The 25,246-nt window shown below is 45.0% G+C and overlaps 1 protein-coding gene across 3 annotated transcripts in view; it reads left to right on the forward strand.

Annotated features, from left to right (window-relative positions):
* Cac (calcium voltage-gated channel subunit cacophony) overlaps positions 1–25,246 on the forward strand; it is a 209,774-nt gene that overhangs the window by 171,023 nt on the left and 13,505 nt on the right. For all 3 annotated transcript variants that reach the window (XM_076797555.1, XM_076797556.1, XM_076797557.1), the window contains 13 exons: positions 1,968–2,051; positions 3,957–3,995; positions 5,342–5,458; positions 5,531–5,596; positions 7,070–7,161; positions 8,642–9,126; positions 9,242–9,346; positions 9,840–9,943; positions 12,037–12,093; positions 22,142–22,269; positions 22,599–22,774; positions 23,349–23,381; positions 25,071–25,246. The exon at positions 25,071–25,246 is cut by the window's right edge and continues 392 nt beyond it. In XM_076797555.1, coding sequence (XP_076653670.1) covers positions 1,968–2,051; positions 3,957–3,995; positions 5,342–5,458; positions 5,531–5,596; positions 7,070–7,161; positions 8,642–9,126; positions 9,242–9,346; positions 9,840–9,943; positions 12,037–12,093; positions 22,142–22,269; positions 22,599–22,774; positions 23,349–23,381; positions 25,071–25,246 — 1,662 coding nt within the window. The remainder of the gene's footprint in view (positions 1–1,967; positions 2,052–3,956; positions 3,996–5,341; positions 5,459–5,530; positions 5,597–7,069; positions 7,162–8,641; positions 9,127–9,241; positions 9,347–9,839; positions 9,944–12,036; positions 12,094–22,141; positions 22,270–22,598; positions 22,775–23,348; positions 23,382–25,070) is intronic.

The following is a 25,246-nucleotide window of genomic DNA, read 5'->3' on the forward strand; positions in this document are numbered from 1 at the left end:
TATCACGTAGGATAGAGAGTATACAGACCCGTATACAATTGTACGCGATACCCCCATCTCCCCCCCCCCCCACCCCCTAACCACCACTGTCATTGTCTTTCTCGAACGATATATTGATAATCCATCGCGTTCCGAGACACAATGATCTCTGTTCGCCGGAACAAGGACAGAGAGAGACGATTCCTCGATGGATACCGGATTCGGTTCTATGGGCCAACTATGGCAATCTGATTTTGTCAACGAGGCGCCTTTCACTCGAGTCATGTGGACATTAGGCCAATCATGTCGTTCCTTTGCTCTTTAAATGCCAAATTTTAATACTTGTTAAACGCAACTGTTCAATTCGTTGTGTTGCCTTATAGGATTAAATAGTTTTAATAGAGGGAACAAGTCTAACTATGCCGTGTTGGGTCCATTTTGACCCAGACTTACTCCGAGTAAATAGCTATGGATTGAAAATATTTACCAGAAATTAGGAGCACTCCAGTAGTGCTTCTGAATCGCTGGGTCAGAGTAGACCCGGCCACTGCCGTCCGAAAATATGTCCATATTCCTCGAAGTCTTGCGTGCAAATTGAGTTTCGATTCAGCCCGGTATCTGCAAAATTAGCATCACGATAATCTCTTGAAGCTGTCAAAAGTGCCGCCACAAACGATTGAACCATCGATGCACCTATATTTCACAAACAAATTCGAAAGCAGTGAATCGATGACTTGAACTGCCCCTAGCTTCACCTGTACCACCTGACAACCGTACTCAACTTCTAATAAATCCCACACACGCAACAGCAATCAACAAAGACAATCGACTCCAAGCAAGAATCCAGAGCCGACAGAAAACTCTAGCATGATTCATAGATGCGTCATTCCTCCGGATGATTCTACAGCTTCTCGGTTACCTGCCCACCTGTGCTCGATCCCTCCTTTCGTAGCGCCCTGAAACCATCGATTTCGTCCGATCGAATCGCTTCCGACGGTAGATCGTCCCAGAATGACTCGCTGCGAGCTTAGCCCCACGAACCAGCGATCAACCCCATGAAACAGCAAACGATTCGTTGCTCTGCTCTGGACACCATTTTCTACGTCATTTCTACCTACCCCACCGCGAATCGTTCACGATTGACACCTGGACAACGAGGACACCTGTGGCCTTTCTACATCGTCGACACGACAATATCGTTTTATTTCCCCCGAACAGCACGACTCTCGAGCATACTTCGCGCTCACTGACATTTGCGTTCGTGCAAGGGTGCGTACACACACGACCACACACACACACACACATGTACACACACAGGAGATCACTCTCACTGGCGCCACACACAGGTGCAATCATCGCAAACCACGCGTAACTTCATAGTACACATTTATACGTTCAAACCATACGCGAACATACAGAGACAAACCGAGCCAAACATGCACAATTTTCACACAAACACACGGATGCAATTCAAGGCTAAATCTCCTACCACATCGATCTCACACTATGAGAGGACACGCACACTCGAGCATACCTGAACATACATACAATGGCAAACACTCAGAGAAAACGACAGACTCGCTACTTCTTCAAACTCGATTCGTAGTTTCTTCTGTAGCGTTAGTTAGCAGACATCCTTTACACAACTCGAATAGCCTCGGAGTTTGCTCGAACGTTGGCTGGGTTTGCACAAACATTGGAGACATTTTCTTCAAACATTTTCATCACGCATTTTCTTCAAACACATTTTGTCTTTGTTCAACCATGAGGCCTTCAAACGCACGCACATACCACGCGAAATTCATGCTATTGAAATAACAATGTTATTACAGTCAGAATTTGATATTTTACTCCCACCACCCAGTCAAAGGTTAAGACCACGATTTTTCAAAGGTTTCGAGCAAGGCCCGAGGCGAGACTGAGGCAGGTTTAAAGAAATGCTACCTGTTATACTAATCGACTTGTTTATTCCCGGTCCTGCGACTCAGAACTTCTTCAAGGACGCCTGGAACACGTTCGACTTCATCACGGTGATCGGCAGCATCGTGGACGCCCTCGTGATCGAGTTCGGGGTACGTAGTGCTTCGTCAAGTCGAATCGAAATGCCCTTTTGATTGAACCGCGACAATCTGATCGCGTTGTAAATTGTCCCGAGCGAGAAGTAGTGGTCTCACTTTTGGACCTTTTTATTGTACCAGCTATTTCGTATCGCCTGAGACGATACCACCACCTACGAAATATTTCTCCCATTTGAATTGTGTGACCCAGTGTTGCTTGGTTGTATAATACATCTCGAGTGCTGTCTTTCCTTTAACCTCTTTGCTGCTTCTTTAGTTTCGGCAGAAGTACGTATACGAATTGAACGTGCACGGGATGATCGCGGAGGAACGGTGCTGATCGCGTTTACGCCGATTCCTTGCGCGAAGACACCCGGTATAACAGCAAGAAATTTCTGAAAGTTTACTATCGAGCTTCACGTGGACGGATAAATTTATTTAAAAATTCCAATACCATAGAGCGATGGAAAAAATATCTGAAACATTCAAATGAAATATTTTAGGTATTTTGGTTCACGTTTTCGCGCAGAATCCTCCGTCTTCCGGTCACGCCATGATTCCGAAAACGTCCCTGTGCACGTTTCTCTATTAAATTTTTGATACATGTATATACGTACGTATATGCTAGCAGGTAAATAAAGAATCTTGTGCGAACCCCTACAGTCTCATGTATTTATACGTAGCATTATGCCGCATTCATACACTGTACACACCCACACTGTACATTGTCACACTTGCACAGTATACGATCATCACAGAGTGTTCGCCAGCGTACACGTAACATAGGAAGGGAACGGATGCTCGAATGGGAACACGCTCTTGTAATAGTCGTCTGTGAAAAATGGCGGCCGTTCCGGCACAGTTGGTGCTCCAGATGGAAAGCACGTAAAGAACGACAAACGCAAAATAAACAGTCGGCGTAATTGTAATTAGTGGACTGCGGATTTTGTGCATCGGTGACACGGGTGGGTGTAATTTGAAACAGTGGCAGGATTAAAAGAATTTTGGGGTATCAGCAGACGTTTGAAATCCAAAGTATGGACTGTGATTGTGTGTTCCTCTTCGAGCATCGCGATTCCTGCTCAGTATAGTAACGATTGGACCGTTCGAACGGTCGACGTAACTGCAGAGAGCGCACTACCCATCAAGTATCTCTTGACTCCTCCGCAGTAGAAGTATCTGTTTATAAGACCCGAAGTAAAAAGCTGCCGTGCTACGTATCCGCACACACATATCAAACACGAACACACACGTACACACAATGTATCTGAAAATTGTACACGCAAAGTATAATTGAGAGTTCCAGTATGACAGTGTCGGAATAGCGTTGAAGTATCAGGCCGCATCGAGATACCGTCGCCGATACGAGTTTCTTCTACTACCCCCTTTTGAACTGCTTGCACTCTACCCCAGTAGGTTGTTGAACCGGCAGTGACACGAGTATAGACCAGATCAATCGATGAGTATCGTTGCTGGCTGACTCCGCTTTTCGCGAGAAGATGGTAAGCGACGACAGTGGGCAACGAAACGATTCTAACTTCGATTTCGACGAGCTTCCGAACGACCTTCTTAACCGTTAAGCGATACGCTTGAAACTATCATGGTACAGTGGTGCAATGGTTCGTCGAAGTCGAAGTGGGAAATCAGGATGATTCCCTTGCCAGAGAGCAGCCAGTAAATGTGTTTGTAACCATTCCACCCGGTATTTGCGAGAAGCTTCGCGTGTAAATGCAGAACTCCGCCGTTTGATTGGGAGAAAACGCAGTCGGGGCCGCTTCAGTTTATGGTTGTACGTGTTACTCGCACCGCTAGTTACTCTATCTACTCTGTTGTTTCGCATATTAAGAGATGATGTTACCGACAGACGAGTGAGAACGATCGATCCAATAATCCTGCAATTCTCGTGTTTTCTTCTGCTAGGAGCGGTTTTCGAGTGGCGGCCAACTAGGCGAAAAAAAGGTATAAATGTCGTCACGTTCGCAACCGCAGACGTAAGTGCCGGCGTTTCACCTAATTAAAAAAAAAATAAAAACGAGAAAAGAGAAATACTTCCAAGAGGCCGAATGCTCGCGAGATCGAATTTTAACGGGACAGGATACACGAGATATTCATACATTGCATAAACACTCGACACGACGCGTGTACTGGGTCGCTGGGACAGGTTCCCTTCGGGAAAACTGCGAATCGACAAACCTTGTCGCGAACAAAACGCGTGAACAGTGCGTCAGTACCTCCTATTTGCTTGTCTGATGTCAAAAACAACCATAGTTCACTGGAAAGTAGGTCAGGTGTGGGAAGAGAACGTCGGAACGAAATAGGGGCGTGGTTTCAGTGCTCTCAGGGCGTGGCCTATTCCGAACGGGCGTGGTTTCGTTCTCCCAGAGGCGTGGCCTGCTCTAAATAGGTATGGTATTCTCGGTTCAAGGCGGAACCAGCTTTGAATAAATGTAATTCTCACCTTTAAGCCGTGGTTTTATTGGCATTAGGCAATGTTAACTTCAAATGGGTGGATACTTTTGCACTCTGGGCGTGACTAGAACTGAGTGGGCATGGTGTGGATACCATGAAATCAGGATCAGGTTTGTCTAGACGTGGAATAATCGTCCCAGATTAGGGCCGACTCGATTATCGCCGCAAATGGGCGTGGTAATTTTGCTCTCAGGGCGTGGTCAGCCTTGAATGGGCGGGGACAGAGCCAGTAGAACTATAATTTCGTCTACGTTACGAACAAAAACGTACTGTCGCGTGACAAGTGCATTGTCCGGAGCATTCGGAAGATAATATCCGTGATTCGATTCGCGGAAATCATACGCCAGTGGACGGAACGTGCTCGGCGACCCACACAAGTGTCTCTACACCATTCGCGTGTACACAAACCAACATGAGACAAAAGCGAAAAGCGTATGGATGCGGTATTAACGCGCGGTCCAAAAAACTGAAAAGACAATGAGAACAAGCATCAGCAAATGGGTTCAAAGTACGACGCTCATCAAATCGATACCGATCGCGTACGTGAGAATGCAATGCTATGAAATATTTCAAAGCCGATCGAAACTCAGACGGCGTTTTGCGATGGACTGTTCTTTTTTTTTTAATTTTTGGTCCATCGCGGTCCACAAGTGTTTTCCAGTAGCTTCGTACGTGTACCGAGAGGATTTCCGCGACTTGTCCCAGAGTCTATCGAATCTCGGGACAAGCGAGTATTAAAAAAACTGATCGCGTTACACGCACGGAGCCCGACCCTAATCTCGATAAGAAGTCGGCATTTGTTGGTGGTTAAGTGCAATTTCCTCTGTCCCCTGCAGGAGAACTTCATCAACGTCGGATTCCTCAGGCTGTTTCGTGCCGCCAGGCTGATCAAACTACTCAGGCAGGGCTACACGATACGAATTTTACTCTGGACCTTTGTACAATCCTTTAAAGTAAGCGCAAACCGATCATCGATCTTCCTCTTCGAGAGAGTAGAATGTCTTCATTGTTCTGAATTTTTACAGGCTCTGCCTTACGTTTGTCTCCTCATCGCGATGCTGTTCTTCATCTACGCGATCATCGGCATGCAGGTACGTAGCGCCCTATCGGGCCACGACGAATGGACGACCATAATTCCCAAGAAACCCTCGGAAAGCCGTGAGGACCCAGGAAAATGGAGACAAGACTGTCCACGTACGATCCACTCGCGCAATTCAGAAATTACGCTTCGATCGTCAAACCTACAGTGGATTCGGACATGAAAAAAATGTATCGTTAGAAGAACAATAAATCTGCAGTGATTAGATTCGTATAAATTTCATAAGCAGCTAAAGATTGACAAAACTTATAGTTCGGCCTAGTAATTATGAAATCAAGTTAATCAAGAAATCGGGGGGAAGCGTGGATAGTCTCTCTTGATTCTTCAGGGTCTCGCGCTTCCACGCGATCTAGAAAGCGCAAAGCGAAACCGAACGGGCGTCGACGATTAAGTATAATAAAGTATAATCAGAGCCAGGTGAAACGAACAGGCGCGAGATCACCAGCGAGCACTAGTGACCGATCTGAATATTCCGTTGTCAGGTCTTCGGCAATATATCGAACGATCCAGGAACAGCGATCGATGAGCACAACAACTTTCAGTCCTTCTTCGCCGGTCTTATGTTGCTTTTTCGGTGAGTCGAGCAGCTGAACGCAGAGATGTACGTTCATGTAAAGCGATAAAGACTCGTTGACCAATCGGTGTGACCTGTGCGATCGCGTGAACCTTGAACCTTGGTTTCGTGCAAAGAGAAAGAGAGAGAGAGAGAGAGAGAGAGAGAGAGAAAGAAAAAAAAATGAAAAAACGAAATTGAGGGACTGTTTGACGCGATCGATCGCCGGTTCTCGTAGAATTTTGGGCTGTTCGCATGAGGTTTCATCGAGAGTATAAGCTGCTCGACGTATCAGTCTGTTGCGATTGAACCCTGCAGATTAGACGTCCCCATAGACAATTGTACCATAGAGCTGCTTGCCCTAGATTGTTGGAGTTGATCACGTTGGTGCGGTGGACTCGAGGGAAATCCTTGAATCAACGCTGGATCATGCGAATTTTTTAATCCCAAATTCAAGCAATTCTTACTGCATCTCAAGTTCTAAATATTGATTCTTCGTGGCTGTTTTACAGATCATAATTTCCCGGAACATGAATTGACAAAATCGAACGAACGCAAAAATGATCAGTCGATGACAATGAGCTCTCTCGAGGACTCGCGAGTTGATAACAGTCGAAAAAGTAAAGACCAGTTGGTAGATCGTAATTGAATATGTGTGTATGCGTATCTTCTTAGAAGGTAGACCGACAAACACTATCACGAACGCGTACGCACCACTTGTAAACGTTACGAGAAACTTCACGAATAATAGTCGGGAAGCTCGCGATTTCCGCGTGGACCGATAATAGTATTCTAATTTGAAAACGAAAAAGATAAAAACCCGATCCGCGTCGAAGATGATGCGATCTTGCTAATGCGGTGCGTGCCCTGTGGCCGCGCGGCCATTTTCTGTTTTGTTTCTCGGTCCCTCAGGTATTCGGTAACATCATGCTGGACCCCGAGTCTGCTATAACCAAGCACAACAATTTCCAAAGCTTCATTCAAGGTCTGATGTTGCTTTTTCGGTAAGTAACGCAACCGATAGCATCGATGTGACGTCATTAGATTTTTTTTAAGATCGGTTCGAAATTGCCAAAAATTATTTGAACGATGTGCACAAAAGTTCGTGCACCTGCATTTTACTCGCTCAAATAAGCTCTACTACTTTCGATGCGTTTGCTCGATTTTGCCGAATTAAGTGAAATTCGATGTGACTAAATATCTATTACTTAATTTGCCAACATTTACATTTTCGTGCAAGTTTGTTAATGAATTTTTGTATAAATTCCAAACAGATTGGAATTACAATAGACACGTCGCTGGTAATAATTTCTTGTACAAACATTCTCATAATTACAATAATATTGTAGAAGAGAAAGTCGGAAACAAGTTAGTTCGACTCATCTGGTAATTACAGAATTAAACCATTAATGAAAATGTAGGAACGACACTCCTTCACGAATCTAATGACGACACTTTCTAACGTTTCATCCGGAAGTATAGTCACACGAACGATGATGAAAAGGAAGAAAAGAGCACAGCTTCTTCGCAAAGCACTCGCGCCGCGACTCAATTTCCAATTCTTCGAAGATTATCGAACAGTAAATAACAATTTTCGAGAATGCAACACACTAACGTAAACGGGCTAAGCTACGCCTCACCAAACACACGCAGTAGAGTAATTAGAAGCGAGTAGAATCGGTCGAGCCTTGCTCAGCCAGTAATTGAAACGCTTTTGATGTTAATCGAAACGGAATCGGTCTGATTATGTTTGCATGGTGTGCTGTCAAGATCGATTCCATTTAGCGTTGTTCTATCTGTGGAACGACGCTCGTTGTCACATAAGCTCGTGAAAAAACGTTTGCGTTTTGTACTTGGAGGTATAACGAGCTGGTAGTGGTATTTTAGGGGCGAAGTATTTCATAGAGGTTACAGAGCTGTCGACGTGCTTTTGTTGAGAAAATTGCATGCTGCGACCAACCGCCGGCGATTTCCAAAAATTAAGAAACGTTATTGTTGTATAAAGTTGTTCTTCCGGACGTATAGCACATTGGAAATGACCTACAATTTATTTAACCTTCGCAGGATCTTCAGAAATAATTGTAGAAACGATTAGGGTAATCATCTATTTTCGTTTCGGCATCTAAGAACTAACTTTTCGTTTAAGAACATTAACAGCTAAGAAAATTAATAAAATTAGCAGTGGATTCGCCAGTATCGGCCAAATGATCAGAGTTTTAGATTCATTATTTTGAAATTATAGAGAAATTATTGAGCAATAAATTCCTGGTTGGTTTCCGTGAGTTGCAAGTGACAGAAACAATTTTTATTTCCCATAAAGAGCCGTAGACCAGCTATCAGTGAAAGCGGTATAGATTTTGGAAATAGCCGGTCGCGTCAAGTATCTTTAGCCAATTCCGAGACTGCGTGATTGCGATGGGTGCGTGAAAGAAAGTTAGAAAGCGAGAAATTCGAATGGGACAATGACCGACATGACGTTGCCAGGTGCGCTACCGGCGAGGCCTGGCCGAACATCATGCTGGCGTGCATCAAGGGACGTCCGTGCGACCCGAAAGCTGGCAAACAAGAGATGGGCGGCTGCGGCTCAAACATCGCGTACGCCTACTTCGTCTCGTTCATCTTCTTCTGTTCGTTCCTGATGCTGAATCTGTTCGTGGCCGTCATCATGGACAACTTCGACTACCTGACGAGGGACTCGTCGATCCTCGGCGCGCATCATCTCGACGAGTTCGTCAGGATCTGGGCGGAGTACGATCCGAGCGCGACAGGAAAGATCCACTACACCGAGATGTACGACATGCTGAAGAACATGGATCCGCCGTTAGGGTTTGGCAACAAGTGCCCGAACCGGCTGGCTTATAAAAAGCTGATCAGGATGAACATGCCAGTGGACAGCGACGGGAAGGTCAAGTTCACCACCACGCTGTTCGCCCTGATCCGCGAGAATCTCAGCATCAAGATGAGACGCGGTACGCTACGATCGGAACACGATTACAAGACCGCGTATTTTTATGCAAACAAAAAGAGAATCGTCTAGTTGTTGCTGTGGATATCTTGGTATTTGACGATAGCACTCTTTTGCAGCCGACGAGATGAATGTAGCGAACGAGGAGCTGAGGGACACGATCAAAAGTATCTGGCCGCTGCAGGCGAAAAAAATGTTGGACCTTTTGATACCTAGGAATGAAGGTTCGCGACTAATCATTGTTGTCAAAGAGAGATCTAGATCGAGCATGGGTACGAATTTCATTTGTGGAGCACTGTTCTGACTCTGGGAGCTGCGGTGCCGCGCCCACTCGGAACGGGCTACGCCTACTGCGCGCAGGCTACGCCCACTTAGAACAGGCCACGCCCACTGTGCACAGATAAAACAGAATAGCTAGTATTGTGTCTTCCTTTCTATCCTTTCCACTTAAGTATTACCTTCAAAGACTATTCAGGGAGCTCTCAACAAAAATACAGCACATTATAAACATAAACACTTAATATTTCGAAGAAGTGGAAAAATGAAATTCAAAGTAGGCAGTCTCTAGAATGTTTAGTGCTAGATATTTAGAGGGTATAGAGTGCACACCATCGAGGGCAAAGAAGCCACGCCCACGGATCAATTCGAATTCCATGCCCGGTCTAGATCCACTCGGCAAGAACAGCTCTCACTAATCGAATTCGTTGGTTTTTCCAGAATTAGGCAGAGACAAGCTGACCGTTGGTAAGATATACGTCTGCCTTCTGATACTCGACAGTTGGAAGACGACCAGGTTTGGTCAGATAGAATCGACCGGACAGGTGAGTGTCTTGACAGTCTTTGTTTCCGGGTGTGTCTCGAGTCGTACGAAACGTCGAAAAACCCTAGCGATATGTCCTTTATTCAGACGAGCAGAACCTCCGGGCTGTGCTCCCACGACTCTTCTCTCGATCCTAATCCCTCTGCGTATTCGATCGACATCGATCATGTTCATTGGATCGACGGATTGTCGAGCATGAGAGACTCGTGGGAGTTGAGCCGAGGGCCCAGTTCGAATGGATGTTTGTCGTTCGCTTACTTCGTGATAGGATTTCACATGGCCGATGTGAAACTCACGTCTCGAATAGAAAGATGTCCAACTACTCCAGAGTAGCTTCTTGACCACCCACGAAAGCTTAGCATCGCGGATCTGCGATGGCGTTCGAAACATGACTGATTCGACGGCCATCGATGACGAATCCTCGGAGGAATGATGGTGGACCTTCAAATTGAAAGGACTAGATTGGGAAACGCGATTCTAAGCTACCATCCCGAGTCCCGAAACGTGTTCTGACGCTGTATTTGACTGTGTGCTCAGTAGTGACGAGAATTTCGTGGATTCGTGCACTCCCAGCCTAAAAGATAGCACTCGTTGTCTCTCATTTCCCAGTGACACGATCTTGCAGCGAATGAGACAATTACCAGCTCAAAATATGCGAATCCGCTCGGAGAGAGTCACGCTATTTTTAAGACAGAAAATGTTGTGACACAATGATATTGTTTCAACGATATTCAATTCAAGTCTAGATGCAGTCACTGGAAAATTTTTTATCGTCTTCACAAACGTTTCAACCTGTAGCATTTGTCATAAAAACAGGAAATTTTTGCTCGCTGCATCATGCAAAAGTATTGCAGACAAAAATTGGGACCAGGTTTATTGTTGTACTATATTTTCACTGTTAGGGCGTTACCTTTAAATCACACAAACAGAACTTCCATTGGAAGAAGAATACTCGGATTATTTATTGCAATCCCGAGGTTATCGATTTGTCATCGAGAAACGAGAGACACGTGCACAAATGTGCAATTTTTTCGGCTGCGAATGTGTTCGAACGGCCAAAGCAAATATCGAGGTGGTGATCGTTCTCTCAACGACCAGTTCGATCCTCCTCGACGCCGAGGATCACGTTCGTGATCGATAAAAGAGATCAGACGGATCGGTGGTATCGTCGGGAGAACGGATTCGACCAATCGCGTGATTAGATTCGATCACAGTTTCGAACGAAGGAAGAGAAATCTCTGTCGAATTAGCCAGACTCAATATGTGTAGAAAAGCAGTTCGATGTGTCACCCCTCCTTGAACGTCACGATGCAGATTTGGTGCAACCGATCGACCTGTTCACTGGATACGAAGAAACAGAAATTCATTTGCTCTATGACCGAAGAGATTAGAGAATAATGATTGGAACAGTATAGAGAAGATCGATAGCACTAGGAGAAAAGCCTAAATAGCCAATTTGTTTTCCCTGGTGAACAGGTCGACGTAGATTGTGTTTTCGGTCGATACATCGTCTGCTCTTTCGTCGTCCCTATTCTCTCTTCTGTGAGAGAAGAGAGCTCGCAGAATTTCGTTTTTATCGATAACAAAGTCGAGATTCGATTCGACGAGCGGACGATAGATCGACCCGAGTTTACGAACCACTTCTCTAGAGACTTAGGACGATACATGGTTTCTTTGAATGAGTTTACGATATTAGATCATTAGAGGAGAATCTGTGTGTTGAATTGATTTACGTGTTTACCCACTAACGAGTCATAGAAAACGAGTATTACATACAGATTTGAGTTTTGAGTTTTGAGTTTTGAGTCTCAAATCTGAGCGAGTTTAGACATGTCAATTTATTGAGATATAGAGATTACGTTCACTGTTTATTGTTACCATATTTATATAATTGTTCTTATTGTGACATTAGTGTAGGAGTAATTTAAATACGATTATTATTATCGTTATTATTCTTATGATTTTTTATTATTATTATCATTATTATTATTGATATTGACTACAGACTAGGTTTATGTAATTGTTATACCCAGACAAGAGGATGTTCACGCAGCTCTCAATCATCTCTTTGTGTCTTTTCTCTTTGTTTTCCAGAACGATAACGATCTTATCGATAACGATAATGCTGGGCAAAGTCCTGCAGCCCAGGCGGTAGTACTTAAACTTTTCTCTTACTTATTATCATCTTATACACACGTTTCCTTTCTCGTTTCCGTTCGTTTTTCTTTCCACAACGTCTCACCCGTTTTCTTTCTCACACACCAGTTTTTCCACTCGACCGAGGATCGACCGATCGCCGCTGCGAACGGTCTCCTTGAACGATTCGTTCTAAACGAATTAAAAATGATCGACGAGACGACATCGAACTCGTCCAGCGGACGCTGCGATCGGTCGATCATCCTTGTACATAAGACCGTTCTCACTTTCATTTCTCTGACATATTTAACTTGATCGCTAACTCGCGCAGAGACACAGAAGCCGCATTCGATCTCGTTCCGTGTACATACTCGGTATTTAGACGCCGGTCGATCCCGACGGATCGATCGATTATTGTACATAAATTCTGTATCGTAGAGTTTCGGAATTTGAGCAGCCGTATCGCATAGCAACCGGCGGTTGTATCTCTGCCCTGTAACTTTTCTCCGGTCTTGTACAATTCTTTTTCTATGCATCGACAACACGACGCACACACTTGCGATCCACGACAACACCGTTCACACGAACATCTTCTTTCAACTTTCGTTTACCTGTCGCATCGTAGACATGTGTCCATTCGTTTCTCTCACCTTCTCTCACGATCTCCACCTGCTAACCGGGCGAGCGTTTAACCAGTAAACGCTTGCAAACAGCCAACGAAACTGACAAATCAAAATCACAATTTAACTTGAAAATCTCACCTTTGTCTTCCATTTTGCACAAGAATTCGGCAGGTTTGTTTCTCGAGAATTAAATTCGATCACAATTTAATACACAATTCAAAGGAAAAATGACAATTCAAAGCAGAACTCTGTTATTCTATATTCTATTTCTATTCTATATTTCAGCTAGAAAAATTACAATTCAAAGCAGAGCTCTGTTATTCTATATTCTATTTCTCTTCTATATTTCAGCTAGAAAAATTATAATCTAAATCAGAGCTCTGTTATTCTATATTTTATTTCTGTTCTATATTTCAACTAGAAATATTACAATTCGAAGCAAAGTTCTGTTTTATTCTACTGGGTGTCCCAAAAATGTTGTGTTTCCTTGAAAAGGGAGATTCCTAAGGTCATTTGAAATAACTTTCTCCCTCACAAAAATATTCTCCGCCGCTTCGTTAAGGAGTTATTACCGAAAAACACGAACCAATTAAAGTAATGTTTCACTGGTACACATCGTTTCCGTTTCCAAATGTTCGACGGACTGGTTGACTAATCCGGCCCGGTTAGCAGCCTAATCGCAACCGTGGCTGTCGTTCAGCTCAACGAGGGAACAAAAGAGAGAGGGCAATAACGAACAGGCACAGTTGCGAAAAGGAACCGCCAGTCACACACCCACGAACACAAACACACACACGCTCGAACTTTTTTCGTCTTTCCTTAGGCACTCGACGTATTACAGAAAGTACTTTATAACCTAGAGCATCCGTCGGGTCTCACACGACACATAGAGCTCTTAGAAACTTTTTTAGTCTCTCCTTACAAAGAACCTCCTATCTCTAACAGCACGTTTTCCTCTTCAGATAATAAGCAATTAGTCTAGGATTAATACTTGAAACTACTAGTTGAGCCGCGCGCGCGCCCGGTTTTCCGCGTCGTCGTCGGAACGAAGAATACGAGAACGTTCTTTTTTAGTTTTGGGGAGAAATTGACGAAACGTTTGCGAAAAAGTTCGCCCGAACCTGAATGATCGTGCGAGTTGATAAATTTGGTGCGGAATGCCGGGTACGCGTGTGAGAACATTTTAGTGGTCGTGTCGGTGTCACGTGGGCGTGGTTCGCACGTGGCATCGCCCACGTGGATCGGCTCTTTGTCCCCGAGAACACGATCTAGCTGCGTGCAAGTAAGTTACCTAGCCGATCGAGCCTCGTAGAAACGATCTAGATCGGGATTGATCACCGGAGAACACCCTAACTAGCTCGCCTTTTGCCTCGAGTGTGTCGCTCCTTCGTGTTACTTTAGTGTCAACGGTTTAGCCGTCTTTAGCGAACTTCTCGTTTGTCTATTAGATCGAGCCCGTCTCTCTTTCTATTTCTCTCTCTCTCTCTGTTTCTGTCTCTCTTTAATCTAGACTAGAATAGTGCCCGACCATAGTCGATCTTAGATCGAGCATATCATAGACGTCCGTCGATCCCGATCTCGCTGGAGTAACGAAGCGATTCTTGCAACTTTTTATCTCTCTTTCTCTCTCTCTCACACATACACTCTCTTTATTGTTCTCTCTTTCTCTCCGTCCTTTCCTTCTTTCGTTTCCCAGAAGATAGAAGCTCAACGTAGAAGTAGTCGAGGAACACGCGTTCGATTTTCGGAAACGAGAGTTCCTCGAGCTAGAATTTTGTCGACGTTCTTTCCTAGTTGGATTGTGTCTCTCTATCTCTCTCTCTCTCTCTCTCTCTCTCTCTCTCTCTCTCTCTCTCTTTCCCTTCTCCCGTTGATTTCTCCCATAGTTTCTCTTTAATGCCCGTTGTACACCCTTCTAAGGCTCGCCCGCAATCGCCACGTAGACTAGACACGAGGCTATAGACGATTTTCGAGTTAGATCAGTACCGTCTTTCGGTAGACAGGTTGCCTTGGCTATTTACACGCACTGCGAGCCGCAAAATCGAACGATCAAACCCGTTCTTTCTCAACATTTATGCGCTCATTTAGACTGAAGACGCACGCGATTTTACGTTTGCCTCAAGGAACGATCGATATCCTCTTCGAACATTTTTGCACCGCTCGTGGCATTTCATTAATATTTTTGGTCTTTTCGAAATCGTCGTAGCAGAATGTTTTAAAACACGTTAAAAATACGTCACTTTACTGCAGTATTCATAGAGTATTTTTGAACTGCGATATCAATCTCTCAACACTTGGTATAGATAAACGTTTAAAGAATATTTTACAGGACTGTCTACCCCTTTTGGGACATACTAAAATGTTCAACGAGGTGAAGTCTTCTACCTTTAATGAATTTGCTCATAAAAATTGCTATTCGACACGAACTCGCCAGAAACACATTTTCGAACTGCGAATTCTGTGCACTAGTTATGGGAAAACGTTAAAAAAAAATATTAAAAATATATCTTGTTCTGCGATCGCACTGGAGTTCGTCTCTGACGCAGTCTAAATGAACGCAGAAATATTAATTGAAGAAACAATGGTTCCATCACTTCAATTTTGCTGTCCGCCGTAGCTCTCTCTCTATCTCTTTCTTTCTTTCTCTCTCTCACTCTCTCTCTCTCTCTGTATCTGAACACGACCGCTTCTGATATACAAACACGGTTTTCTTTCCACAAATTTGAACACGATCGACACCCGGTTTTCTCAGCGGACACGCGCAGACAAACCACACGAACACCGAACGACGAGTATACGCTCGAATTCCCGAGCGTTTCTCGACCAGGGATATATCTTTTGATTCTCGAAGCAAAACCAATGCTGTGAACAACCAAATGTTTCGCGCGTCGATTCGAATTTTCTCGACGGATCGATCGCTCTGCTCCTCCGAGCGGTCCGATCTCGGAACGAGACGAATTCTTCTCGACGCGGATCAAGGGGAGAATCGACTTCCGCCGGAAGCTTTTCTCGAACTTGAAGCATCCTGTAGCGCCGTGCTGTCCGCGATTAATTCGCGACCCTATTCTCGATGCACTTTGTTGCAGCAGCGACGAGGGGAAAAGTTGATTCGTTTGTTCAACTTCTGGGAGAATCTTGAAACTGTAGGAACAATAATAGAATTAATCTTTGAGAACAGAGTCTAAGAGTTCTTTATTTTGACTAACTAAAATGATTAAAAGGAGAATTTTCATTTTTAGTTTTTCCATAAATATCCTAATAAGGAAACAGTGGATGGTACGTGTTGAATGAAAATTAGTTGCTCCATATTTGGACAGAATTTTTTCCAATTTGCCACAGAAAAATGTTAGGCACAAGTTTTATGATACCTGCGGGACACTATAGCATCTTTAAGAGGGTGAAGATGGCGAGGGAAAATTGCTTTTTGGCATAACCGCGTGAGGAACCTGCGGACAGCACGGAAGTAGCGCGGAAAGTGTTGCGATACGCTTTTCGCAGATTTGTTGGTATTCAAAGTATTCAGAGTTGCGAGTATACAGTTGACAGTAGATGAAACGTAGCCAGTGATGCCCTGGCGTGCATAGGCATGTCCAGGAGACTGATTAAGAAACGTACACTTGCGGCCATTTATGCGTGTGTATATACGATATATGAATACGCATATACAATATATGTATGATTGTATATGGACGTGTGTATCATATATACGAAATTATTAGCTCCCATGTGTAGCTCTCCCTCGCCCCTTGTCACGTTTGTTCGTTGTGATTGGCTTGTGTAACTATGTTTGTCCACGGTTTGTTCGCATAATGTGTATTGGTACGTTTAGAACGAGGTGTACGCCAATCGTCGACGTTCCTCCGTCATCACACTGTGATTTTTTAAACATTGTTTGTGCGGATTTCTGGAATTGCATAGGCTGTGGATCTATATTGCAAAAATTTTGTGAAGTGAGTACCTTGATGGAAAGGCAATTTTCATTTTAGGGAACTCAAATTAATATAATTGGGGATATTGTTCGTTTTGTTCGAAAGTGTTTTTTAGAGCACTTATTAGTCTAGAATATTTCTTGTTGCAAGGATCGTTGCTATACTGAAATGAAGAATGAGATAGCTTTTTCTGATTACTGACTGACTAGTTCCTGATTGCTCTACCGTGTTTGCAGATACGTATTAACGTGAAATAAAATAAAAATGGAGCAATCATTGAAATTGTGTGTAGAAATAAGTGGAACGTGAACGGTTCGCGCACAATGTGTATGTGTCGCATGCTTACTAACGTTTGCATACTCCCCACAGTGGCGCGGAACGTGCCCCTCGAATCAGTATTTCCGATTGCATACCGTACTTGTACGCTCGCTCGTATTACATATACTTATATATATATATATATATATATATATATTTATCTACTATACACGTGTATATATTAATCTATACACAAACTGAACAGTACCGAATAATATAAAACCCTAAGGTGCTCGTACGTAAGGTACAGCTCCTTTTGACATACATATACAGGCTTTGCCGGAGTACGATCCACCTATACAAAAATAAAAAATACCAAAAAAGGAAACGAAAATAACGGAAAACGATTCGCATCACGATTTTGTCTCAATTCTCTGTACATGTATCCGCACACACACATGAATTATTCAGATGCGTGCCTTGTCGCGAGCTTTTTTAGCCGACACTTCTAAGCGCACCGTCACGATATTATACTCTTTACTGTGTTCTTATGGCATGGCCTACATTTTATCTTATTCGTCCGACGGACAACAAAAAGAATATCTGTTTTTCTCACACTGTTTCACTATCGCGCATCCCTCCGATATCCGAACTCTGTCTGTCTCTCCTCTCTTTCTCTCTCTCTCTCTCTCTCTCTCTCTCTCTCTCTCTCACGATCCGAAGAGAGAAAACTGGCCGCGCAACGAAAGGAAATGAAAGGTGAAAGACGAGGAAAGCCTGTATGTGCCTGTACAATAGCCCCGTTCTACCGAATAAATCATGGATTGGATCGACCGGATACGGAGAACCAATACCAAGTAGCGAACAAAATCAATCGGAAAAAAACAAAACAAAAATCTAAAAAAAAAAAACAACAACAACATAAAAACGACAGACCACTGTCGATCAGCTCTGATAGCCGGTGTGGTTTCGCACGTTCGACTTTAGCAATCGGCCTTCCTCAACTGCATACTGGACGTGACGGCGGTGAATCACACCGGAAATAGTCACGGGACCGGAAGTAGGGCGAACAGCCTCGAGCCGGTGGTACGGCCGACGCCCGATAGGAAGCTAGACCAACGCAAGGAGCTCCGAGAGGAAGACGATGGGACCCTCGGGGTCCATGCAGCCGCCGAGCACAGGTATCTCGTCATTTTCAAAATAGCTCGTCCCTCCGCGCGAATATTTTGCCTCTCGACCACGTGGTCTCTCGGCCACGTGCTTCCCGACCACGGTGGTTCTAGAGTCACGCGACGATTCTGGTAAATCCGTTCCGGGGATTTCGTTCAGAATTGGCTACGAAGTAGCGTGTGGGAAATTAGGGGGGGTTTAAGTCATCATTTTGCTGATTCGTAATTAGTTTATCGGTTACAGCCCTTTGAATTTTGTTTTAAGACGAATGTAATGTGGTTACCACGTGGTTCTTGAGTCACGCGACGATTCTGGGAAATCTGTTCCGGGGATTTCGTTCAGAATTGGCTACGAAGTAGTGTGTGGGAAATTAGGGGGGGTTTAAGTCATCATTTTGCTGATTCGTAATTAGTTTATCAATTACAACCCTTTGAATTTCGTTTTAAGACGAATGTAATGTGGTCACCACGTGGTCATTGAGTCACGCGATGATTCCGGCAAATCTGCTCACGGGATTTTGTTCAGAGTTGACTATGAAGTAGTGCATGCGAAATTAGGGGTGGTTTAAGTTATCACTTTACTGATTTCTAATTAGTTTATTGATTTTTGAATTTTAAACCGAATGTAGTTTCCTCGCGGTTTTTCGCAAACCCAACAAGAGTCGCTGAAACGATGCGAAGAAATCGTTATCAATTTTTCCGTACGAAAAGAACTTCGCGTTGAAATGGGCGTGATAACGGAGGGACGAGCGTGTATCGTTGAAAATTTCGCGACGGAACGGGGCGAGGCGTCAAGAAGATTGGATCGAAAAGTGGCGATCGAGCTAATCTGGCCTGCGTTCTGATTTCAGAAATAAAAAGGTGAACTGGAAGATGTCCCACCAGTACGATATACTAGGCAGCAGCGGAGAGAGTAGCCAGGGAGGGGGTGGGTCTGGGGTTGTACCCGTAGTTAATGACGAGGATCGCGCCCCCGAGCTAGAGCCATTGCTGGCTGAGGTGCCCTCCCAGCAGGATCAAAACTACTACTACCACCATCACCATCACGACCAATACTACGATACCGACAAAGATCTATACTATGACCATCACCACCACCACCACCATCACCATCACGTTCACCATCATCATCATGCTCACCGACCACCCTCGTATTATCAACACCAGAATACCTACGCACCTCGCTCCTCGATCCGTTACCACAAGGTCTCTTGGCTCGATTCAATTCAATTAACAACCCTCTCGCGAGATATCGATAGCTCTAATCGAACCCCGCGCGATCGGTCTCGTTTAGACGTCGATGTATAGGGTGTTTCATAACACCTGGCACGATTCGTCATAAATGGATCATTATGCAAAATAGACATTGTCTCCTTCGATTCGAAGACATGGGAATCAAATGGAAATTCGCTTCGTCGATAATTTCAAACAGTTGAAAATAACACATCGGTATCATCCAATTGTTTCACATTCCTTCGATTCATTTTTACCATAAATGCATAAAATCCACGAGCAATCCAGCGTGCCGAACCGATAAGGTGTAGAATAACCATTTTGCTGATTACTTCATTGTTTAAAGCCTGTAGCAATCTCGCCTTGCATCGAAGTAACTCGCAAATTCGCCCCTCTCGGTTCAGTTCGCAGTATCCTCTCCGAGAATCGTTCCACGATCTATGAAAGACCCTGTACACTAATAATCGGAGCGATCGAGCGTCGATCGCCGGCGATAGTTCCGCGTAATCGTAGATCGCGCGTGTCTGTAGATTCGGTAGATCTTCGCGGATCGGCAAGCTTCTTTTAGATTTTAGATCGATCGCCGCGCCGATTAGATCGGAGTCGGATGCGTCGCGGAACGGAAGCCATCTTTCTCTTAGCTCGGCGAGACTACGCAAATTAGATCTTCTAATTAGCTTCTTTGGAACACTCCTCGGTAGTACGGAGCTTTGCGTTCTTCACAGACATACATACATACAGACAACATAGACACACACTGTTGTGCGTTTCTCGATCGGCTGCTAATGTTCTGTTCGCTGCTCACACGACAAAACTAGATCATTTAGGGTAGAATTAGATCTATAGATCCGGGCTCGAGACGATTAGAGACACGATTACGTTCCCGCGGCCGATCGATCGAGACAAATTGGACACCGGGATCGAGCGCGATAGATTAGGATCGAGATCGACTCGGCGATTTTTATGGAAATTGTTGCTGCACCAGATATTTCAAAAATTTGAACCCATCGGTAAAATAACTCAGAATTCGTCCAGTAAATGGTCTTTTGTTGTGATTATACTGCCGGTCTCACTGCGAAACAAGATTTTCCTGCACTTGTTTCATGAAACAGAGGCCAAAGAGAAGTTTGCTTCTTCTTTTAATTGAAATTTAATTGAAATTGAACATTTAATTGAATATTTAATTGAAATGAAGAAGATTGAAAGCCATACAATAAACATAAACTTCCTTGTTCTTCTATGAAATTCTGAACGACGAAGAAGTTCTAATCACGAGTCACGTTTCGTCACTCTTATCCTTTGAAGTACAATAAAATCAAAACGAAAACTCTCAGATCGACTTTCATGTCGTTGTAAAGGGGAGAAAAGAAATGGTTTGCATTCATAAAAGAGAAGAGCAACTTCTCGCTCCGTTTCATACTGAAGAAGGGTCTTTGCAAAAGCTAACGAAAGGGCGTGAAAGTAGAGGCTTCACCCTCTGAAATGAGTGACAGTTTCTTCGTTTCGCGGAGTGGCATGGTAAAGTCTAGACTGTCTTCTCCGAGAGTATGGTTGCGTCGAGTCGATCTCGGTCGTCGTTAGCGTGTGTATCTGTAAATACAAGAGAATCTAGAACCGATCTTGTCTAGAGAGCCACCTAGATGAACACCCTTAACCACCACCCGTCACCACCTCATGACCTCCATACGAGAATCTCTAACCGTTTAGTATGTTCGACGTCGGTACATATATTCTATATCTACATATATATATTTTCTATATATACTAATACTAGAGTAACCCCACCCTTGTCCCTAGCTGCTTTCACAGCCTTGAGAATTGTTCTCGAGAGCAACGAAGCATTCGCGCACTCACGCCCGCACTCACAGTCCGCGAGTGCCTCGTTCTCCGTGTCTCTCGTTGTTTGTCGTAAATTCCATTATGTATGTCCGCATAATCCCGGTAAGTAAATCTCGTGAAAAACCACCTCTGGAATAAAAAAAAGCCGAGTCTCCGAACTGGAAAGGTAGCGACAAACCCTGAATCCTGAACGAAGACTCTCCGCACCATCTGTCTATCTGTCTGTCTTACCTGTCACCACCTCTGTCTGTCTTCTCTTTCCGACCCCTGAAGAGAATCGAAAAAATCAAAAGAAAAGAACCCGAAACAACGAGACTACTCGGCGGAGTGCATGTGCATGCCCGAGAGGAGACTCTTTTTGAACTGCATGCCTGTTCTGAACACGCGCGCACATGTGCTTGTATACCGTCTATACTCTGCTCCAGTTTCGCTGATTGTTCTTCCCATTTCTTGCCACGCGATTATACGTGTACTGTCGCTCGTCGAGCAAACGAATGCCAACTTAGCACGATGCTGCGGCCAACCCCCTCGTCAAGGTCACCCTCGAGTCGCCCCTCCCTCGATAAACAGGTGTACCCTTCAACAGACCCACGCTCTTATCTTCCCCATCTCTGATTCCAAAAAAATTCCAATGATGAACACCCGTTCCACTCAACCCCCGCCACATTTGAAGCTGTCCCAAATCGTCCCGAACTGTCCCGAAGCTTGCGATCACAGGCTCGAATGACAATTATCGAATCGGTCGCTTCGCGCGACGATCGCTGGCCAGAATGTAGACCCGACGGTTCAAGGACACAGATGGAGGGACCTTGGACGCAGGGGTTGGTCGTCCCCGGAGGCAAAAGGCGTCTCGAGTCGAGAAAGATGATTCGTGCGCGCGAGGCGGAAATCGTTAGTACCGAAGGCAAAGAACCGGCTCTGAACACCCCTCCGACTATCCTTTTAATACTCCTTGACCAATGTTTCGCTGGCTTCGTACGGTGTTCCCTAATCGACGAGTCTGTTCGTTTAGATGGAGCTTCAGGACGTCGTGGTTAGCGACTCGCGAGCCGGTAGTCTCGAGAGTCTCACCCACGCCGCAGAGAGACTTCATCCGCCTGCCCATCCAGCTAGACATCCGTCGCGTTCACCCAGTTTAAGGTACGACAAGCGAATGTAAGGTACGACAAGAATCCTGGCCAAAACATCTGGCCAATCAACCTTGTGAATCTATTCGTTAAATCTGTCCATTAAATCCACTCATTGGATCTTCATTCAGTATATTCTCTGGGTCCATTCAGTGAGGCTACTCGTTGAAGTAGTCCATTTGTTGAATCCACTCAGAATAGGAAATGCTTGCCTTCGGCCAGGATTCCAGCGATTTTTGGCCCAGCGCCCTTCCAAAATGATAGGACCTAGTGTGTCCGAGAATTAGAATGATCTGTGATGAGAATCTGAATGGAATTTGAACGAGCATTGTTTTTCCGTAGAAGGCACTCGCCGGTGATGCCCGGATCGCAGTCGCCGCGTCGAACGAGGAACGATCATCACGCTTACTATCGCCACGAAGGACCGGGGTTCAGCGACACGGTCAGCAACGTGGTCGAGCTCCAACGGCACACCCATCACCCACAGTCACATTACAACCATCGGCCCTGGAGGCGAGGTACAAGACAGAAATGATAAGCGAAGGGTAACGATGCAACGAGCGGTGCAACGATACGAGTTCTTTCACGAGCGGGTCCGAGCCGAGAATCTCCTTTCGGCGACCGAATCGATCGCTGATCGATCAAACAGTCTGTACTCGAACTTATCCTCTAGATCCAGCATTGGTCAGTTCTCGATCGATTTCGTCCAACGAGATTCCGAAAAGAACAGGTCATCCTGCACACGTTGTTTCACGAACGATGCTGGGAGCCTTGCCTTTTGAATTGTTTATGAATCAATCCTCCCCAAGATTGATGCTTGCTGTTGCGACTGATCTTGTTAACAGTTGGTAGTAATCATTTAGAACGTTCCTCGATTCTCTATTGACCTTCGAGTTTCGGAAACGAACGAAGCTCTAGACGTCTCGATCGAACCTCCGACAGATAGACAGGAAAGATAAAGGAGATTCACAGGCTCGCGCCTCATTTGAAATACGAATGCCGCTATAAATGGTGTTACTCGCAAGAGGCAGAGGCTCTGTGTCACTCGATGTAATACGTTTCTTCGTTTTGTTCTGTTATGCGCCTACAAAGACTATTACGACCACTGCGACTATTACGACGATGGTAATTTCTTTGGCAACTCCGTTTGAATTCCCTGTTCCGAAGCAATTTTCTTATAACTCACGTACTTCGACTACGATCGTTTGGCTTTCAATCTTTCTCTCTCTTTCTCTATCTCTATCTCTATCTCTACCTCTATCTCTTCTATTCTTTTTACCATATTTCTCACACACCCACCAACACACACACACACACACACAAACACACACAGAGTCACACAACGACACGGAATAGAGTGTCGTCCAATGAACGCGACACCCGCACACCCGTACACCAACGAAAGACGAGGCTCGCAGTTAGTCGAACGACGCTTGTTCTGATTATTTTTTGTTCCTCGTATCTTTCTGTATCTGTCACACGAAAGCCACCGTGCACGGGATTAGACACTCGCACACACAGGCTTCCGACAGCGCACCAGCACACTCGGCACACCTACACACACGTAGGAGAATGCACCTGTTTCTGTCTCTCTATTTCTATCCCAGGACCCGTAGAATAGAGGACTATAGCGTAGCAAAGGACATGGCAACAGTTGTAGAGCGAGCACGATTCCCGCAACACAGACCGCGAAGTCGGAATAGAAAAAGAAAGTATCGTTCTACAGTGATCCCCTTAGAAAAGTGGCATGTGGCTCGTTGGCGCACCGATCTCGGATCGACCAGCGACGATTAGAACCGTCCCAGCATGACGAACCTATGGTTGAACCCCTACAATGCACAAGAACTGCACTATCACCTGAACGGTCTACAGGACCGACTGTCTCGAGATTTTAGGCCGGCTTGAAACGGTTCCGAAAACCCTGGGTCCTTTCTTTTTTTTTTTTTTTTCTATAATCCTATTTTGCGAAGACACTAAGCAAACGTCGAATCTGAAACTGTAAAGTTAAACAAACGTAGCCAGGAGTTTCTCAGAACCGTTTCAAGAACAGTAGTCGATATCGTGACAGTTCTCAAGCCCCGCTTTAGGCGCTCTTATCTTTTGGTGCTCTGATCTACAAGGGTATAGCTAGTCGTAGATACCAAGGACGTTCAACACGATAGCTAGCAATTTCTCGACCCTCTTCCTCGTATTCCCGTCGAATGGCGCTCGGCATCCACTTTCGTATCGCAGATAGCGTCTACCCGTAGGTCTGAGAGTTTAGGCTAGAGGCTGAATAGGGAACGCACGAGGCCACTTGGGCCTTCTGTCCACGATAAGTCGCCTCGGAGAAGTGTACGCGAGGCGCTGCAACCAATCGATAAAAGACATCAACACTGCCAGACACTATCGTTGCAACTTGGGATCATGATGATGCCCAGCGTACATTGTCATTGGACAGTGCAGATATTGTAAGTTGTTGAGCATCATTGACCTGAACGGTATAGGGCAAGGGGATTAGGCTGTTAGCTCCACATAGAGCCTCCTCTACTAGACAGAGACGACTATCTAGCCTGCTAACCTCGACCCTATCCTATCCGAAGAAGTTCATCTACTAGCTATAGCTACCGGCCTAGTCTATCCCTGTTGTCCCAGTACCGTTCAGGTAGCTCGGCAACATCCAATAATCTCTTCATGGTCCCCGTAGCATCGCAAACTCGTCTTTGCTCCCCGTACACTTTGAACAAGTCCAGGTGGAAGATGTGTCTCTGCCGCGACTTATCGTGGACAAAAGGTGTTTCGTTATCCAGAAACGATAACGACGTCTTCCGTCAGGTCCGTGGAGCGCGACGACGAGTCCTGCCAGGACCCCCAGTCCCATTCGCCAAATCGAGCACGGTCGACATTACGGGACGACCAGCCTGGAACAGCGATCGAGAAGTCCCAGCCCCATAGGCGGCCGGCAGCCCGCCCACCCGCACCAGCATTATCATCGGCATCATCCCCATCAG

The sequence above is a fragment of the Halictus rubicundus genome, chromosome 12 (genome assembly GCF_050948215.1).
Source record: "Halictus rubicundus isolate RS-2024b chromosome 12, iyHalRubi1_principal, whole genome shotgun sequence".
NCBI classification, from domain to species: domain Eukaryota; kingdom Metazoa; phylum Arthropoda; class Insecta; order Hymenoptera; family Halictidae; genus Halictus; species Halictus rubicundus.